Below are 21,244 nucleotides of genomic sequence, written 5' to 3'. Positions count from 1 at the left end.
TACTCATCCTCCTTAAAGTTTTCCAGAAAGAAGAAGAGGAGCGAATGCTTCCAATCTCATTCTGTGAGGCCAGCAGCACTCTAATACCAAAACCACGCAAAGACCCCACCAAAAAAGAAAATTACAGACCAATATCCCTGATGAACATAGATGCAAAAATACTCAACAAAATATTAGCAATTCAAAAATACATCAAAAAGATCATCCATCATGATCAAATGGGATTTGTTCCAGGGATTCAAGCATGTTACAATATTTGAAAATCTATCATCATCCACCGCAACAATAAAAATAAGAACAAATTCACATGATCATCTTCATAGATGCTGAAAAAGCATTCGACAAAATTCAGCTTCCTTTCATGATAAAAACACTCCTCAAAATGGGTAGAGGGCAAGCACCTCTATAAAGGCCACATATGACAAACCCATAGCCAACATCATACTTAATAGTGAGAAACTGAAAACTTTTCCTTTAGATGGGGAACAAGTCAAGGATGGCCACTCTCCCCACTTTTATTCAACATAGTTCTGGAGGTCCTAGCTGCAGCAATCAGACAACACAAGGAAATAGGAAATAAAAGGTATCCAGATTGGTAAGGAAGAGGTGAAACTCTCACTGTTTTCAAATGCTATCATATTGTACATAAAAAATCATTAAAGAATGCACCCCAAAACTACTAGAACTAATAACTGAATTCAGCAAAGTTGTAGGATACAAAATCAACACACAGAAATGTGTTGCATTCCTATATACTAATGATGAACTAGCAGAATGAGAAAGCCGGAAAACAGCTCCATTTACAATTGCATCAAAAAGGAAAAATACCTAGGAATACCTAGGAATAAACCTAACCAAGGAGGTGAGAGACCTCTACCCTGTGAACTACAAGACACTCATGAGAGAAATCAATAAATGGAAATATATCCCATGCTCATGGATAGGAAGAATTAATATTGTCAAAATGGCCATCTTGTCTAAAGCAATCTACAGATTTAATGCCTGTCAAAATACCAACAACATTCTTCAATGAACTAGAACAAATAGTTCTAAAATTAATATGGAACCACCAAAGACCCTGAATAGCCAAAGCAATCCTGAAAAGGAAGAATAAAGCTGGGGGGATTATGCTCCCCGACTTCAATCTCTACTACAAAGCCACAGTAATCAAGACAATTTGGTACTGACACAAGAACAGACCCATAGACCAATGAAACAGAGTAGAGAGCCCAAATATAAACAAAAGCATATATGGTCAGTTAATATAAAGGAGCCATGGATATACAATGGGGAAATGACAGCCTCTTCAACAACTGTTGTTGGTAGAACTGGATAGCTACATGTAAGAGAATGAAACTGGATTATTGTGTAACTCCATACACATAAGTTAACTTGATACAGATCATAGACCTGAATGCAAGTCATGAAACCACAAAACTCTTAGAAGAAAAATAGGCAAAAATCTCTTGAATATAAACACGAGCAACTTTTTTCTGAACACATTGGGGAAAGGGAAACAAAAGCAAAAATGAACAGATGGGACTACATAAAGCTAAAAAGCTTCTATACAGCAAAGATCATCAGCAGAACAAAAAGGCATCCTATAGTATGGGAGAATATATTTGTAAATGACTTATCCAACAAGGGGTTAACATCCAAAATACATAAAGAACTCACACCTCAACACCCAAAAAGCAAACAACTCTATTAGAAAATGGATGGAGGATCTGAACAGTTGTCTAAAGAAGAAATTCAGATGGCCAACAGGCACATGAAAACATGCTCCACATCGCTATTTATCAGGGAAATGCAAATTAAAACCACTATGAGATACCACCTCACACCAGTTAGGATGGCCAACATCCAAAAGACAAGGAACAACAAATGCTGGTGATGATGTGGAGAAAGGGGAAACCTTCTACACTGCTTTTGGGAATGTAACTTAGTTTCAACCATTGTGGAAAGCAATATGGAGGTTCCTTAAGATACCATTTGATGCAGGAATTCCACTCCTAGGAATTTACCCAAAGAAAACAAGATCCCTGATTCAAAGGGAGATAGGCATCCCTATGTTTACAATAATGAGGATATGGAAGCAACCTAAGTTTCCATCAGAAAATGAATGGAAGAAGAAGTGGAACATATACACAATGGAATATTAGACATAAGAAGAAAACAAATCCTATTATTTGCAACAGCATGCATTGAGCTAGAGGGTATTATGCTCATTGAAATAAGCCAGATGGAGAAAGACAAATATGAAATGATTTCACTCATTTGTGGACTGTAACAACAAAGCAAATGTGAAGAAACAGAACAACAGTAGACTCATAGATTCCAAGAAGGGTCTAGCAGTTACCAAAGGGAAGGGAATGAGGATGGGTGTTGGGGATGGAGGGGCAAGGGAATTGAGGTGTATTATGATTGGCAAACATCGTGTGGGGTGAGCATCTCAGGGAAGACAGTGTAGCACAGAGAAGACAGTTAGTGACTGTGGCATCTTACTACATGATGGACAGTGACTGCAAAGGAGTGTGGGCGGGACTTGATAATAAGGATGAATGTAGTAAGCACAGTGTTGCTTGTGTGAAACCTTCATAAGTGTATATCAATGATATGATAATTTTAAAAAATGTATATTGAGGCCTAATAGGTATACTTCACATTTATGTATTGCTTTACCATTTACAAAGCCTTTATCCATTAGAAAATTAACTTGGTCTTTATAAACAACTCTTTAAAGTACTTAGGGGACAGGGATTTTAGAGATATCAGCATTATTAGAAGTGAGGAAACTGAAGATCTCCAAGTGCACAGTCACCGAATGGAACACAGATTTGCAACTTTTGATTACTTGTGTTGCTTTACCTATCATGCCATGTTCAGTCAAAGGTAGACTAAAATGTAAACTTCAGGAGAACTAAAATGTGTATCCTTAGTAAAATAGTGAAAAAGTACACATTTTAAAACTTGTATTGTACTTTTGGGTGCTACCAAAGGTGTTAGAGTGCTGTGAATGCACAGAGGAGAGTGAGGTTGACTTTGACTGGGAGAGTCAGAGATTTAATTTTGTTTAGAAAATGTGTGCTATTTTCTCACTTGTGAATTTTTATTGTTTCTTAGTTGTTCCACATATTTTAAGTACTCCATATGCAGCTTTAAAATAAGCCCTTTTATTTTACACCCAGTACACACATTTGTTTCTGCTACCATGTTTTATTCTTGTATTGCCAACCAAATCCATGCAGACTAGTGATAATAGCTTACGTGTAATGAATGGTTCTGTGTCTGGCACTATTGTAAGGGGTTTGTAAAAGTTAACATTAGTTCTTACATCAGCTCTGTGAGGTGAGGGCATTGCTTCACAAACTGGTGTTTTCTGTCTGTTCACATACTTTCTGTTCTCACAATGAACTGTGTTGAAAGAAAACGATTATAAGGCATACTCACATATGCTTCAGGATCAATTTTAACCATGTGAATAGACATTTTTTGTCATATGTATTATTTATCATATTTTTCCTTGAGTGAAGAAGCCAAGTTGATATTATGTATTGACCTGAGAGGTGAAGTCTGTGCTATGTAACATGAGCGAATTAAAGTAGTATTCTAAATGTCTGTTTTATGATCATAGTGGCAATATGTAATAATCATGAGTGGTTATATTATTTATTTATTTTTAAATAATCATGAGTAGTTTTACATTTTAAAAAACTACTTATCTCAAAAAACGTGTAATTTATACTCATGAATAAAGAGATGCTTGCATAAAGTATTTAGGAATGAGAAATGTTCATAAAACTTAATTGTTTGGTTACTTTTCATTCCTGTATTTTTTCGGAGTGAATGAAATATGTTGCTAACTGTGGAAATGGTAATAACAATGCTTTGTATTTACCTATCATATTTCATCTCAGGATCTCAAACTGTTTTTTAAAAAATATCTCATGAATCCTTGTAGCACTTTGGTGAGGCAGATAGGTGGCAAGTATTGTCTTCATTTTATAGAAGGAGAAAATAAGCCACAAGAAAGTTAAATGATTTATGTATAGTCCCACCACCAAGTACAGAGGCAGTCTGAGCTACTAAACTAAGAATATTAAATTTTAGGTTTTGCATACTGTAAATCATTAACCCCCTTTGTTTTTGTAGTTTCTTATATAGATTATCTATTAGAACAAATATGGTCGCTTTAAAAATGTCCACATGGAAATTTTTTTATCCTTTCTTTAGGAGTAGTAAACATAATACTCTTTTCCCCCCAATTTTTAGGTCAGCAGCAAGGACAAGATGGTGTAAAAGTCCAACAAGCTACGATAGCTCCCGTAACTGTAGCAGTTGGAGGAATTGCTAATGCAACGATAGGTGCTGTTAGTCCTGACCAACTCACACAAGTGCATTTGCAGCAAGGCCAGCAAGCTTCTGATCAAGAGGTGCAGCCTGGCAAGAGGCTTCGAAGAGTTGCCTGTTCCTGTCCTAATTGTAGGGAAGGAGAAGGAAGGTAAATGCTCTATTATCAACTCTTAATCTCTCTGGAAGGCATAAAATAGGGTCAAAACCCAGCCATTGGCTGTGTATTTTGATCCTTACAACATTACCTTTGTAGTCAAGCTGAAATGTAATATTGTTATGAAGGGAATTAAAGTGAGCCACTCTAAGAACAACATTTCAGTGGTTCTTGTCCCTCACACTTTTAAAAAATGGTTTTCTTTATAAATTTATTATAACATTTTAAACTTTATTGATATAAAATTTGCATACCATATAATTGAGTCATTTGAAGTATACATTGCAGTGGTTCTTTAATATATTCTCAGAGCTGTGCATCCATCACCATAGTCAATTTTTGGACATTTTCTGTCACCCCCAAAAGAAACCCTGTGTTCTTTTGCCATCACCCCCTCATCCTCCACCCCTCCCACTTCTAGGCAGCTACTAGACTAATTTCTGTCTTTATATATAGATTTGCCATTCTGGACATTGATTATAAATGGAATCATTCAATATGTGGTCTTCTGTGACTGTTTTCATTCACTTAGCATAATGTTTTCAAAGTTCATACATATTATAGCGTGTGTCAGGACTATATTCTTTTTAATGAATAAATATTTAATTGAATGGATATACAATTTTACTTGTTCATTCATCAGTTGATGGACATTGGATTTTTCCCACCTGTTGGCCTAATGCTATTATATACATTCAAAATTTTGTGTGGACATATGTTTTCATTTCTCTTGGATGTATATCTAGGAAGGGAATTACTGGTCCATTTGGTAACTCTGCGTCTAACCATTTGAGGAACTGCCAGACTGTTGCCAAAGTGGCTATACCATGTCCCATTCTCACCAGCAGTGTATAAGGGTCCACAACATTGCCAACATTAGTTATGATCTGTCTTTCTGATTATAGCTGTTCTAGTGGATGTGAAGTGGTATCAAAGTGTGATTTGGTTTGCATTTCCCTGTTTACTACTAATGTTGAGTATGTTTTCATGTGCTTTTTGTCCATTTGAGTATCTTTGGAGAAATGTCTGGGTTTTTTTGCCCATTTTTATATTAGATTGTCTTTATATTGAGTGTAATCATTCTTTATATATTCTAAATATGAGTCCCTTATCAAATACATGATTTGCAAATATTTTTCTCCTCATCTGTTAGTTGCCTTTTCACTTACCTTATTCGTGAACTTTAAAGCACAGAAGTTTTACAATTTGATAAAGTCTTTTCTTTGGTTGCTTCTGCTTTTGGTGTCTGCCAAATCTGAGGTCACAATATGCCTAGTTTTCTTGTGAGAGTCTTATAGCTTTTGGGTTTAAATTTAGGTCTTTAATCACTTTGGGGTTAATTTTTGTATGTGGTATGAGGTAAGGGTCTATCCAGTGCCACTTACTGAAATGACTATCCCTTCTCCATTCATTGAATGGTCTTGGCACCTTTGTCAAGAATCAGTTGACCATATAGACACATAGATTATTTCTGGATTCTCAGTTCTGTTCCATTGATCTATATGTCTGTCTCTATATCTATACTACATTGTATTGATTACTTCAGTATTATACTAGCTTTTGAAGTTGGGAATTATGTTATTTTTTGTCAATATTGTTTTGGCTATCCAGGGACACTTGCAGTTCCATGTGCATTTTAGAATTAACTTGTCAATTTGTCCAAGGAAGGCAGATGGGATTCTAAATGAGGGTGGCATTTTTAGATCAATTTGGGGAATGTTGCTAACTTAACAGTATTGTCTTCTGATCCATATACATGGTATTTATTTATTTAGATTTTTCTTTTATTTCTTTCAACACTGCTTTGTAGTTTTCAGAATATAAGTTTTTACATTTCTTTTAAGTTTATTCCTAAGTATTTTCTTTTCTTTTCTTTTTTAATTTTGGTATCATTAATCTACAATTACATGAAGAACATTATGTTTACTAGGCTTCCCCCTTCACCAAGCCCCCCCCCCACATACCCCTTCACAGTCACTGTCCATCAGCGTAGTAAGATGCTGTAAAATCACTATTTGTCTTCTATGTGTTGTAGAGCCCGTCCCATACCCCCTCCATATTATACATGCAATTGTAATGCCCCCTTTCTTTTTCCCGCCCTTATCCCTCCCTTCCCACCCATCCTCCCAGTCCCTTTCTCTTTGGTAACTATTAGTCCATTTGTGGGTTCTGTGATTCTGCTGTTGTTTTGTTCCTTCAGTTTTTCTTTGCTCTTATACTCCACATATGAGTGAAATCATTTGGTACTTGTCTTTCTCCACCTGGCTTATTTCACTGAGCATAATACCCTCTAGCTCCATCCATGTTGTTGCAAATGGTAGGATTTGTTTTCTTCTTATGGCTAAATAATATTCCATTGTGTATATGTACCACATATTCTTTATCCATTCATCTACTGATGGACATTTAAGTTGCTTCCATTTCTTGGCTATTGTAAATAGTGCTGCGATAAACATAGGGGTGCATCTGTCTTTTTCAAACTGGGCTGCTGCATTCTTAGGGTAAATTCCTAGAAGTGGAATTCCTGGGTCAAATGGTATTTCTATTTTAAGCATTTTGAGGAACCTCCATACTGCTTTCCACAATGGTTGAACTAATTTACATTTCCACCAACAATGTAGGAGGGTTCCCCTTTCTCCACAACCTCACCAACATGTGTTGTTGTTTGTCTTTTGGATGGTGGTGATCCTTACTGGTGTGAGGTAATATCTCATTGTGGTTTTAATTTGCATTTCTCTGATGACAAGCAATGTGGAGCATCTTTTCATGTGTCTGTTGGCCATCTGAATTTCTTCTTTGGAGAACTGTCTGTTCAGCTCCTATCCCCATTTTTTAATTGGATTGTTTTTGTTTGTTGAGATCTGTGAGTTCTTTATATATTTTGAATGTCAATCCTTTATCGGATCTGTCATTTATGAATATATTGTCCCATACTGTAGGATACCTTTTTGTTCTATTGATGGTGTCCTTTGCTGTATAGAAGCTTTTCAGCTTGATATAGTCCCACCTGTTCATTTTGCTTTTGTTTCCCTTGCCTGGGGAGATATGTTCATGAAGAAGTCACTCATGTATATGTCTAAGAGATTTTTGCCTATGTTATTTTCTAAGAGTTTTATGGTTTCATGACTTACATTCAGGTCTTTGATCCATTTCGAGTTTACTTTTGTGTATGGGGTTAGACGGTGATCCAGTTTCATTCTCTTACATGTAGCTGTCCAATTTTGCCAGCACCATCTGTTGAAGATACTGTCATTCCCCACTGTATGTCTATGGCTTCTTTATCATATATTAATTGACCATATATGTTTGGGTTAATGTTTGGAGTCGTGATTTTTCCTTTCTCATTTCTGATTCTGTTGATGTGTGTTGACTCTGTTTTTCTCTTAATAATTCTGGCCAGAGACTTCTAAATATGAGTCCCTTATCTATTTTGTTTATTTTCTCGAAGTACCAGCTCTTGGTTTCATTGATTTTTTTTCTATATTATTCTTCTCAATTTTATTTATTTCTTCTCTGATCTTTATTATGTCCTTCCATCTGCTGACCTTAGGCCTCATTTGTTCTTCTTTTTCCAATTTTGATAATTGTGATATTAGACTATTAATTTGGGATTGTTCTTCCTTCTTTAAATATGCCTGGATTGCTATATACTTTCCTCTTAAGACTGCTTTTGCTACATCCCACAGAAGTTGGGGCATTGTGTTGTTGTCATTTGTTTCCATATATTGCTGGATCTCCATTTTAATTTGGTTGGTGATCCATTGATTATTTAGGAGCATGTTGTTAAGCCTCCATGTGTTTGTGAGCCTTTTTGTTTCCTTTGTACAATTTATTTCTAGTTTTATACCTTTGTGGTCTGAAAAGTCAGTTGGTAGGGTTTCAATCTTTTGGAATTTACTTCTGCTCTTTTTGTGGCCTAGTATGTGGTCTATTCCGGAGAATGTTCCATGTGCACTTGAGAAGAATGTGTATCCTGTTGCTTTTGGAAGTAGAGTTCTGTCGATGTCTATTAGGTCCATCTTTCTAGTGTGTTGTTAAGTGCCTCTGTGTCCTTACTTACTGTCTGGTGGGTCTGTCCTTTGGAGTAAGTGGTGTGTTAAAGTCTCCCAAAATGAATGCATTGCATTCTATTTCCTCCTTTAATTCTGTTAGTATTTCTTTCTCATATGTTGGTGCTCCTGTATTGGGTGCATATATGTTTATAATGGTTATATCCTCTTGTTGGACTGAGCCCTTTATCATTATGTAATGTCCTTCTTTCTCTCTTGTTACTTTCTTTTTTGTCTGAAGTCTATTTTGTCTGAAACTAGTACTGCAACACCTGCTTTTTTCTCCCTGTTGTTTGCATGAAATATCTTTTTCCATCCCTTGACTGTTAATCTGTGCATATCTTTGGGTTTGAGGTGAGTCTCTTGTAATCATCATATAGATGGATCTTGCTTTTTTATCCATTCTCTTACTCTCTGTCTTTTGATTGGTGCATTCAGTTCATTTACATTTAGGGTGATTATTGAAACATATGTATTTATTGCCATTGCAGGGTTTAGATTCGTGATTTCCAAAGGTTCAAGGTTAGCTTCTTTACTACCCTACTGTCTAACTTAACTTGCTTATTGAGCTATTATAAACACAGTCTGCTGATTCTTTATTTCTCTCCCTTCTTATTTTTCCTCCTCCATTCTTCATTTGTTGGGTGTTTTGTTCTGTGCTCTTTTTAGGAGTGCTCCCATCTAGAGCAGTCCCTCTAAAATACCCTGTAGAGGTGGTTTGTGGGAGGCAAATTCCCTCAACTTTTGCTTGTCTGGGAATTGTTTAATCCCTCCTTAATATTTAAATGATAATCATGCTGGATACAATATCTTTGGTTCAAGGCCCTTCTGTTTCATTGCATTAAATATATCATGCCAATCTCTTCTGGCCTGTAAGGTTTCTGTTGAGAAGTCTGATGATAACCTGATGGGTTTTCCTTTGTAGGTGACCTTTTTTCTCTCTCTGCCTGCCTTTAATACTCTGTCCTTTTCCTTGATCTTTGCCATTTTAATTATTATGTGTCTTGGTGTTGACCTCTTTGGATCCCGTCTCTCGGGAGTTCTGTGTACCTCCATAGTCTGAGCAACTATTTTCTCCCCCAGTTTGGGGAAGTTCCCAGCAATTATTTCTTCAAAGACACTTTCTATCCCTTTTTCCTTCTCTTATTCTTCTGGTACCCCTATAATGCGGATATTGTTCCTTTTGGATTGGTCACACAGTTTTCTTAATATTGTTTCATTTCTGAAGATCCTTTTATCTCTCTCTACATTTGCTTCTATGTGTTCCTGTTCTCTGGTTTCTAGTCCATTAATGGCCTCTTGAATCCCGTCCATTCTGCTTTTAAGTCCTTCCAGAAATTGTTTTATTTCTGTAGTCTCCCTCTGTACTTGCTCCTTTAGCTCTTGCATATTTCTCTGCAGATCCATCAGCATGTTTATAATTTTTATTTTGAATTCTTTTTCAGGGAGACTGGTTAGGTCTGTCTCTGAAGATCCTCTCTCAGGGGATGTCTGGACTATTTTGGACTGGACTAAATTTTCTGCCTTTTCATGGTGATAGTGGTGGCTGTAGGCAAGTTGCAGGTGTGTCAGCTGGGAGAAGAAAGTCCTTTCCTGCTTGCTGGATGCCTTGCCCTTCTCCGCTGTGTGTGTCGGTTACCTGCACACCTGGAGCAGCCACTGGGTTAATCCCCTAAGCTTCTGTGGGCGGGGTCTCTGTCAGAGCAGCGCAGAGCGCTGCGGGGAGTGGCAGGCATGCCAGGTGTGCTCCTCTGTGATAGTGGTGCCCCTGCCGGGCAGCTATATACCAGCAGTGGCCTTTGCGTCTGGCCTGGGTGGCTGTGCATCGGGCTGGGATTCCGGTCGGCTGCTGGGAGCACGGCTGCTCCCTCTGGCACTGCTGCAGGTGCGTGCGGGCCTCTCCCGTGCCCCTCTGGCGCCACCACCACTGGCATGCACGGGCTGCTCCTAGGCTGCTTGGTCGCCGCTGCCGCAGGCTCACGCAGACCTCTCCAGGGCCCCTCTGGCGCTGCTGCTGCTGGCGCACGCGGGCCGCTCCTGGTCCCCCTAGTGCTGCTGCCCCCAGGGCACACTGCCACACTCTCACTACTGGGCCGGTGTGTCGTATTCCATGCCAGTTGGGGGAACGACTGGCAGGCTGCTTAGTGCCGTGAGGGGCTTCAGAGCTGTGCTGCCGCCCCGGGGAGTTAGGGCGCCTAAAGTTCCCTGGGATTCCCAGCTGCTGGCTAAGTGTGCCAAGACGACTTTGTCAAGCTGTGGGGTCCCTGTCTCTTTAAGACTTCAAAAAGCACTTGCTTTTCTTTTGTCTCAGGGGCACCGGTTGTGGGGAACTGCCTGCAGGTTTTGCTTTTCCATTTCTCTAATATCCAGCACCCTGTGCACCCTGTGTCTGCGCTCCAGGTGTGGATTTCTAGAGTTGGTTGTTTAGCAGTCCTGGGCTTTCACTCCCTCCCCGTTCCAACTCTTTTCTTCCTGCCAGGTTCTGGGATGGAGGGACGTTCGGGTCCCGCCTGGCCACAGCTTGTATCTTACCCCGTTCATGTGATGTTGAGTTCTCACAGATGTAGATGTATCCTGGCTGTTGTACTGTATCCACTGGTGTCTCTTTTAGGAATAGTTGTATTTATTGTATTTTCATAAATATATATAAGTTTTTGGGAGGAGATTTCCACTGAACTACTCATGCCACCATCTTGGCTCCACCTCCTGTATTTTATTCTTTTTGATGCTATTATAAGGAACTCTTTCTTGGTTGTTTATTGTAAGTGTATAGAAATACAATTAGTTGTTGTATATAGATCTTGTATCCTGCAACCTTATTTGAACTCTTATTAGTTAGAATGTTTTTTTAATCGATTCATTAGGGCTTTCTCTCTCTCTATATATATATATGTATATATATATATACACACATATATATGATCATATCATCTGCAAATAGAGGTCATCATTCTACCTCGTCCTTTACAGTCTGGATAACTCATTTCTTTTTCTTGCCAGTTGCTCTGTCTAGACTGTACAGTATAAGGTTGAATAGAAATGGTCAAAGTGGACATCCTTGTTTTGTTCCTGATCTTAGGGAAAAAGCATCCAGACTTTAACCATTAAGTATGATATATTAGCTCTGAGTTTTTCATACATTCCCTTAATCAAGTTGAGGAAACTCCTATTCCTGCTTTTGCTGAGTGTTTTCTTCCATGAAAGGATGTTGGATTGTGTCACATGGTTTTCTGCATCTGTTGTCATGATCATGTAGTTTTTTTTTTCTCTGTCAGTATGGTGTATTACATTAATTGATTGTAATGTTTAAAGTATTTTTCATTTGTGGGATACAGCCAACTTGGTCATGGTATATAATTCTTTCTATATGTTTCTGTACTCATTTTGCCAGTATTTTGTTGAGGGTTTCTGCATCTATGTTCATGAAAGATAATGGTCTGTAATTTTCTTTTAATATCTTTGAGTGCTTTTGGTAAGGATAATACTGGCCTTATAGAATGAGTTGGGAAATGTTCCCTCCAGTTTTAGTTTTTCAAAGAGTTTGTAAAGAACTGGTGTTCTTTAAATGTTTTGTGGAATTCACCAGTGAAAATGGTGCTGAGATTTTCTTTTGGGAATATTTTTTTATTAGTAATTCGATCTCTGCTTCTTACAAGTTTCTCTGATCATTTGTTTTTCAGTCAGTTTTGGTACTTTGTGTCTTTCTAGGAATTTGTCCATTGCATCTAAGTATTTAAGTGATTGGCATACATTTCTTCTTTGTATTTCTTTATAATCCTTTTTACTTCTGTAAGGTAGGTAGTGATGACCCCTCTTTGATTTCTGGTTCTAGTAATCTGAGTCTTTTTCTTGGTCAGTCTACCTAACTTGTTAATTTTGTTGATCTTTTCAAACAATTAGCTTTTGGTAATTTCACTGATTTTTTTTCCTGCATTGTTTTTGTATTCTCTCTTTCATTAGTTTCTGTTTAGTTATTATTTCCTCCTTTTTGCTTGCTTTATTTTAGCTTTAAGTTGCTGTTCTTTATCCATTGTCTTAAATTGGAAGGTTAGGTTATTGACTTAATATCTTCTTTTTTAACAGACATTTACACCAAAAATTTCCCTCTAAGCATTGCTTTGCAGTGCATCCCTTAAATTTTGCCATGTTGTATCTTCATTTTCATTCATCTCAAAGTATCTTCTAATTGCTCTTTTTATTTCTTCTTGACTCATTCGTTATTTAAGAGTGTGTTAATTTCTAGATATTTGTAAATTTTCCACTTGCCTCCTGTAACTGATTTCTACTTTCAGTCCATTGTGGGCAGAAAGCAAACTTCATGTTACTTCTCTTCTTTTAAATTTATTGAATTTTGTTTCATGGCCTAGCATAATTATCCTGGAGACTGTTCTGTGTGTTCTAGAGAACAGTCTATTTTCTGCTGTTGTTCGGTAGAGTGTTCTGGGGATATCTGTTAGGTTTATCTAGTTCGTTTATTGTGATATTCAAGTCTTCCCTTTCTTTTTTGATCTGCTTAGTTGTTTTATGAAAAGATTGAAAATAGAGTATTAAAAATCTCCAACTATTGTTGAATTGTCTTTCTCCTTTCATTTCTGTCAGTTTTTAATTCATCTGTTTTGGTGCCCTCTTGTTACTTTTTTATTTAAGTATACATATGTTTATAATTGTAATACCTTCTGATGGATTGGCCCACTTACCTTATAAAATCTACCTCTTTATCTCTAATGACACCTTTACTTTTAAACTTTATTTTGTCTGATATTAGTATAGCCACTCCAACTGTAAGTTTGGGAAAAGGAAATCCTGGGGCAAAAATACCTCTAAAAACTGAAATCAGTCAAAGGGAGAAATAAAGTTTAAAACCCGTTTTTGCTTACAAACTGCAGTCCAGGCCATTTCTCTCCTCTGCTCCAGAAGAAGCAAGCCAATAAGCAAGCCAGCCCCTCTACTTAAACTCTCAGGATCAGACACGCCCCCGGTTGCCTAGGTAATTACCCATTGACATGGAGATGAACTTCTCTCTACCCATGAGGATATGCAAATGCACTAAAGCCAGGCAGGATAGTCTGGAAATGTTACAATTTTATCCACAGGCCACCCCTCCAGAAATCTCACCTTACAATCTACTTGTTCCCCTTCTTCTGCAATGGTCCCTTGGTGAGAAAATGAGCATTGTGACCACACTAATGACATAATAGCAACAGCAATAAAATGATGATAATCCTCAAGCCAGAGGATTCAGCTAGGTTCAAAGTCTTATGCAGATTAAGTCCATAGCTCCTCCATTCCATAGGCAGGCAGTAGCTGAGGGTTCAGAGCACTCATCATGTGGCAGCTGCAGCCAGGGGGCACATTCAGGCCACAAGGACTGTAGGAGAAAATAACCTTAAGGGTGATAGATACATGTTTTAATGACACCAGCATAGGCAAATCTTGTCCATCAGGTAGGATACATGCAAGGGAGTGGTCTTGTGATAAAACAGTGGCAGGAGTGGGATCTCATCCTGGTCTAGTATACCAGACTTTCACTCCCCTCCCTGTGGGAATCACAAATTGGTCAATATACAGGGCTATGGGAGGTGTATGCACTGGCCATAAAGATAAAACAAAACTTCCCCTCAAGATGCTCTTACCTCCTGGATGTTTTGGTTACACTACCATGACCTTTGGGGCCATTCAACTGTTATTCCAGGAATATACAGAAGGCCAACTTTCAGGCCTTTCCCCCAAGGTGCCAGAAGGGCCAGACATTGCTGGTCCATGTGTTGAAATGTCCAGGGCCAGGTCCATTCAATGGTGTCTCCAGGGTTTAATGCAGTTGGGGCTGGCAGCAGGATGTTACTCTGCTGGCCATATCCTGGCTTCAATAACTCTTCTTTGGTTTGGACGTACAGTTGTATAGGAGAGGCAGCAAGGTGTATGAGCATATCCACAGGGCTTAAAGCTCCTTTATGTGTCTTCTCATTCAAATGCCACAACACTGTCCATAGGCGAACTGACCAACCCCATAGACTATTAGTGTCAGACTTCAGGCCATATTTCAACAAACCATTGTACCTCTCTATCATGCCTGCCCCGATAGAATTATATGGTACATGAAATTTCCAGTTTATTCCTAATTGCTGCATCCATTCTTGTAATGCATGTTCAGTAAAGTGGGTGCCTTGATTACTCTGAATCACCTGCAGCTGGCCATAGGCTACAAAGAGACGCTCCAGGCCCCTCTTGGTGGTTTGCTGATCTGCATGACATGCAGGAAAAGCAACCAATAGTCCAGTAGCCTTGTCCATACAAGTCATGGCATACTGATAACCTTCTGATATGGGCAAAAGCCCAATATAGTCTATTTGCCACCTGACAAGGGGTATTGGCTTCCTTACTGTTGTCCCATGTTGCTGTGGGACTCAGTATAAGTTCCTCTTAGAGCACACAAGGCACTCCTTCTGGGCTCTGCTGACTTCTTCAAAGATCAGTGGCAAGCTCCACTGATGGGCTACAGCCCATATTGTCTTTTACCCTGCGTGCAGCAAACGCTGGTGTAGCTGTTGGGTCACATCAGAGGCAGGCTTTCCTTTAGCCAGCACACCTGGGCCAATGTGTCTGCTTCATCATTCCCTGGGGATACCAAAGGCAAATGGCCAGTCACATGATAGACAGTAACAGTCTTAATCTGACCAGAGGCCCATAGGTCTTGCCACAACTCTTGCCCCCAAAGGGGCCGGTGACCGACCATCCAGTTGGCATGATACCATGTCAGTAGCCACATGGTCAAGCCCCGATAGACAGCCTAGCTGTCAGTGCAGACAGCTATGGGGGAGGGCTCCTGGGTGATCACGAGCCATACTGCCCATAGCTCATCCCATTGACTGCTCTTCTCCTCTCTATCCTCCATCTATATTGTCTCAGTCTTAGGATGGGAAGCCACAGCCCTCCACTGTGGGGGCAGCCGACAATTGGAGCCATCTGCATACCAAGCATCTTGAGGTATAGGGGCTTTTCCCTCCTGATAAGGAGTCTCGGCTACCAAGGGCTGAAAAGCAAGTTCTATCTGCTTTCCACTGGTATAGGTTACTGACCCTAATAAGTGTTGGAGTTTTCCACTTAAGGTGCTAGTAGAGAGGATGCTGCGTTGCTGTAAATATGTGCCCCATTTGGCCAGTGTAGGTATCTGTACCACACCACTCCATGGCCTTTGGGTCTAGTCTTGCACCCACCCTGCAATGGGATAGGTGGTTATTACCTTGGTCAGAGCTGTTCTGGCTGTGGGCTCCATAGACAGCAAGGCATGGTACACAACAGCCAGTTGCTTCTCTGTCAGGGGGTAGTGGACCTCTGCTCCTTTCCATAGTTGTGACCAGAATCCGATAGTTTGGCATGGCCATTCAAGCTGCTGCCAAAGACCCCATCCATAACTGTCTTTGGTTACATGAACATCTAGTTCACAGGGCCTTGACGAGTCCATTACATTCAAGGCCTGTATGGCCTTGACTGCCTGCTTGGCAGCAGTAAAAGCAGCTGCACATGTCTCATCCCAGTCCCATCTGATGGCCTTTCGTACCAACCAGTATAAGGGCTTCAGAATTTGTGTCAAGTGTGGGAGAAACACTCTCCAGTAGCCCAAAAGACCCAAAAACTCTTGTAATATTGCCACAGTGGTAGGGGTGGGGAAAGCCTATACCTTGTCTATAACTGCTTCAGGAACAACTTTAGTTTTACCCGACACAGATAACCCCCAAGAATTTGACAGACAAACCAGGTTCCTGAACCTTGGTGCTGTTCACAGCCCATCCTTTTTCCTGTAGATGTTGCAACAGTCTAGAAACTGACCCTTCTAAATCTGAAAGAGAATCAGTTGTGATCATAATATCATCAGTGTAGTGATACAATCGCACTGTTTGTGGTTTCTTCCATGTGGCCACGTCCTGGGTTACAAGTCCATGACAGATGGTGGGACTGTGGAGAATTCCCTGTGGAAGGGCAGTGAATGTGCACTGCCAGCCTTCCCATGTGAAGGCAAACTGTTCGTGGCTTTCCTGTGTTATGTCAACAGAGAAGAAAGCATTAGCAAGGTCTACTACATAATGATACGTTCCCAGTTCATGGCTGAGGGTGTCCAGAATGTCTGCCATAGAGGCGACTGCAGCATGTAAAGGGGGGGGTGAGTTTATTCAATTCCCTGTAGTTTACAGGCATATGCTAGGAGCCATCTGGCTTTCTCGCTGGCCACACTGGGGAATTAAAAGGACTATGAGTAGGTTTTATGATGCCCACCCTTTCCAACTCCTGTAGAGTTTCTCCAATTTTCTTGTGCCTACCCCCCCACCCCAAGGCAATTTATACTGCTTAATATTTGTCACCTGCCAAGGTACAGGCAGAGCTACAGGTGGGCGCTTAGCATGTTCCCTCAGAACTGCCTTTACCACACATACCCTCATTCTGAACTCACCTGTAGTGGTCTGTAACCACAGGCCATGCAGGATATCTACCCTCAAAATATATTCAGGGATGGGAAAGATGTTCACAGTATATTCCTTTGGGGGTAGACACCCTATCCCCAATGAGATGTGGGCTTTCTTCACTCTAATTGCCTTATCCCCATAGCCATCTATCACAGCAGGAGTCCTGGGAAAATGCTCAGGGTTGCCATGAATCAAAGAACACTCAGCTCCTGTGTCCACCAGTGCCACGTTGTACATTCACGGGACCAGTGAATTACTAATTCTACATGTGGTCTCTGGTCCCCACCATGTCCCCCAAGGTGGAGACTTTGATGGTCTCCTCCCCCCCACCCCACCTCCCAGTTGAACTGTGATGCCCAATCATCATCCTGTGGGGGTGAGGGCTCAGGTGAATCCTGAGTACTGTCTCCCATGAAGTTTTGCAGGGACACAGGCTGGGCATGAGGCCTTGACTCTGGTTTCTGTGTCCTGGACGTCGTGGCTGGAACTGCTGCTCTGGCTTTAATTGGTACCACAGTTCTAACAGTATTCTATTGAACTGCCCATCGAGTTTTTCTTTCACTATCCCTGCCTTTATCAAATCAACCCACATCTGGGTCCTTAAGACCTTCACAGAGCCTTCTGCACTTCTCCTTTCAGTCGTGGCCCGTACTTCCCTTTATGCCCTTATTGTTTTAACCTCCCCCAGATCTGCTAAAGTATGAGTAGCCTCACTTACAGGTTGCCCTAGGTGGGGGTGGGTGGGCAAGAGTATTCACTAGGGACCCAAAGAGAGATGTGGGAGCTGTATGTGGCATCAGATTTCTCATTCCTATAGTGAACACCTCCTCATCAGGGCCCTGGGGGTCCATATTATAGATGATATTTTTCATATCCAATTCCCACAGTACCTGTTGGAGCTCCCAACTACTGGGAAAATATGGTAAGTCTTCCTGATTAGGCCAAACTATCCTGTCAGCCATTCCAGGAGTATCTGATTCCCTGAGCTATGATGGGCATTTTGCATTCTCTGCTGGAGGGAAGGTTGAGTCATCAGCGAAGTCATTCTGCTCATCTCAGTTCCCGACACAACAGTGTTTTCCACCCCCATATCCTAGAGACTTAAAGCCATGTAGGCAGAGATTCTGATGACCTCTGTCTTTACTGGATGCTCATGTCCACCAGCTCATCCTGGGTATAGGGGCGGAGCGTGGAGTGCTCCACAACCTGGGGAGGGGGCTGCCCCTCCGCTGAGGAGCCCACGATCATTTTGTTTTTATTTTCTTAATTGCAGCTGGATGGGACTTTAAAACAGGAGAAGATGGTACCTCTAGTGGTGGCCTGGGTAGCAGATCTGCCAGTAGCCTCACCTCCTCCTCTTCTCCCTTAGGCTTCTCCACCATTGGCTCCTCCTCCACGATTTCTGGGGCTGAAGGCACTACTCTTTCCTCCCCTCCCCCATGGCCTTCTGCAATGCGGCTTTTCCTGCTGCCCCACCCCCACATGCAGCTAAGGAGTCTTCTAGGAGTGTGACCTGTCTTTTCAGTAACTCTCTCTCTTCTTCAATAGCATCCCATAGGTTATCACCCAGCTCCTCCAAGAGATGCTGAAGTGTGTCTCTCTCCCACCTAAGTCCCTGTCTCTCCTCGCTAACCCTCTCGATAATCCTCTCTTTCTCCTGTATAACATTTTCCACTATCCCAATAAAAAGAAAACCTAAAATGCCAGCTGCTACACAACCTCCTAAGGTCTCCAAGCAGTCTTCCAACTTCCAACTCTGAGGGCTAATAATACGGTGTTTCCACCCTTCCCCAGTTCTGGGGAATGCCCCACTCCTCTAAGAGGTACTTTACCCTAGACCAATTCCCCACTAGGGGTTCCCAACTTGGAAGCCCCACAGCTGGGGGTATGTATAATAACAGGTGAAGCAGCATCCTCTGCCACTGCATCCACTGGGGCCACCCCACCATTCATGGGAGCAGCCCTCCCGAAGGTTGCACCCATTATGACAGATTTTGGGTTCAGAGGCATCCTGCTGACTTCTGCCAGATGTAAGTCCGGGTAAAGGAAATCCCAGGGCAAAATACTTCTAAAAACCAAAATCGGTCAAAGGGAGAAATAAAGTTTAAATCCCGTTTATTGCTTACAAACTGCAGTCCAGGGCCGTCTCTCCCCTCTGCTCCTGAGGAAGCAAGCCAGCCCATCCAGTTAAATTCTTAGGTTCAGATGCCCTCGGTTTCCCAGGTATTTTACCCATTGATGTGGAGATTAACTTCACCCCTGAGCATATGCAAATGCACTAAAGCCAGGCAAGATACTCTGAAAATGTTACAATTTTACCCACATCAACTTTCTTGTGGTTGTTGTTTGCACAGTATCTTTTTCCATATTTTTACTTTCAATCTCTCTATATCTTTGTGTCTTTGAATGTTAAGTGTGACATCTGTGGACAGCATATAGTTGGATCTTTTAAATCCAATTTGACAAAATCTGCTGTTTGTTTGGATTGTATAATCCATTCACATTCGATGTTACTGATTTTTTTGAATTTATGCCTGCCATTTTACTTTTGTTTTCCATGTCTTGCTTTTTGTTGTTCTTGTTCTTCTATTCCTCTTTTACTGCTTTTGCATTAAGTGAATATAATACAGCATTTTAATTTGTAATGTGGCATTTTTGTTAAGGATTTTTTCATTGTTATTTTATGTCCTTAGTGGTTTCTCTAGGCCTTACTGTGTATATCTTTAATTTTTCATAATTAGTTTTAAAATTTGTAGTAATTTGATTCTAGTGAGTTGTATAAACATTATCTCTATATAGGTCTAGTCCCTTTTGCTTCTCTTTGTGGTATTATTGTTACATATATTACATCTATGTTATAAACCCTACAGTACATTGTTATAACTATTACTTTGCATAATTTTATCTTTTAAAGAAGTGGAGAGGAGGCAAACTTTTGCTGTGTTAACTTTATCACTTTTAGTTCTCTTTATTTGTTTCTGATGATTTTGAGTTACCATCTGGGGTCATTTCCTTAGCCCAATACAGCTTTGGTCCTGCCCACCTCCTTTGTGCTGTTATTGGGAAATATGTTGTTAAAAATTACACTTGTGTAATGTTATAGGCTTGACAGTATACTTTTACATACTGTTTTATGAAATTGCTTTTTAAATCAGTTAACAGAAGAAATATACCATCCTTTATAATTATATAATAACCTTTGCTGATTCTCTTTTCTTTGTTCATGTGCATTTAAATTACTTTTTGGGTTCACTTGCTTTCAGCCTGAAGAACTTCCTTCAGTATTTCTTGAAAAGTAGGTAGGTCTGCTAGCAGCAAATTCTGTGTTTTTGTTTATTTGGGAATGTCTTTATTTCACCTTGATTTTGAAAGATAGCTTTCTCGAATACCTTGAATGATTTCCCATCACTTTTCTTGTGACCTCCATTGCTTTTCTGCTGAGTTCATTCTTAATCTTACTGGGGTTTCCTTATAAGTGATGAGTCATTTTTCTCTTATTTCTCTCAAGCTTTTATCCTTGTCTTTGGGTTTCAGGATTTTTTTGAACAAAGTACCTATTTGTGGATCTCTGCATTTATTATTCTTGGAGTTTGTGGAAATTTATGCATGTGTGGATTAATGTTTTTCAGTGAATTTTAGTTTTCAGCCATTATTTCTTTGATATTTTTTCTTCTTCATACTTTCCCTTCCCACTCTCCTCCTACCCCCTTCCCTCTTTTATATTAATGTGTCCCACATTTCTCTGGTACTGGTCATTTACCTTTGTTCTTTTTCATCTCTCTTTTTGGATTGCATAATCTCTATTGATCCATCTTCATTTTTGCTATTTATTCCTTCTCTTGAGTCCCTCTAGTGATTTTATTTCAGTTGTACTTTTCATCTACAGAATTTCCAGTTGTGTTTTTTAATCATTCCCACCTCTTTTTTGATAGTCTCTGATGTGACATTGTCATTATACCTTGCTTTGCTGCTTTTGTCATGGTGTCATTTAGTTCTTTGAACATATTTATTAATGGTTACTTTGAACTCCTGTTAAATCTGGTTGCTCTTGCAGTTTCTCCTGTCTGCTTTTTTTCAAGGGTATAGGCTATCCTTTCCTCTTCTGTTTTTTGTTTGTTTTTTGTATGTCTCACAATTTTTTGTTAGAAACTGGACAGTCTAAATTATATATTGTAGTAACTCAGTACTGTCCACCTGTCCTCCCCCCACCCCCATCTCGTTACTATATT

At 40.0% G+C, this 21,244-nt stretch overlaps 1 protein-coding gene across 11 annotated transcripts in view; it reads left to right on the top strand.

Annotated features, from left to right (window-relative positions):
* SP4 (Sp4 transcription factor) overlaps window positions 1-21,244 on the top strand; it is a 118,356-nt gene that overhangs the window by 61,084 nt on the left and 36,028 nt on the right. For 6 of the 11 annotated variants that reach the window (XR_005062273.2, XM_037021994.2, XM_037021975.2 and 3 more), the window contains exon 4: window positions 4,273-4,501. The exons of the other annotated variants lie outside the window; for them this stretch is intronic. Coding sequence is in view for 5 of the 6 variants with exons in the window: in XM_037021994.2 (XP_036877889.1) it covers window positions 4,273-4,501 (229 nt within the window). In the remaining variant the exon portion in view is untranslated. The remainder of the gene's footprint in view (window positions 1-4,272; window positions 4,502-21,244) is intronic. 11 annotated transcript variants of the gene reach the window in all.

The sequence above is a fragment of the Manis javanica genome, chromosome 6, assembly GCF_040802235.1.
Source record: "Manis javanica isolate MJ-LG chromosome 6, MJ_LKY, whole genome shotgun sequence".
Lineage (NCBI taxonomy): Eukaryota > Metazoa > Chordata > Mammalia > Pholidota > Manidae > Manis > Manis javanica.
The sequence above is the reverse complement of the archived record's forward strand: the minus strand, read 5'-3'. Positions and strand labels throughout refer to the sequence as shown.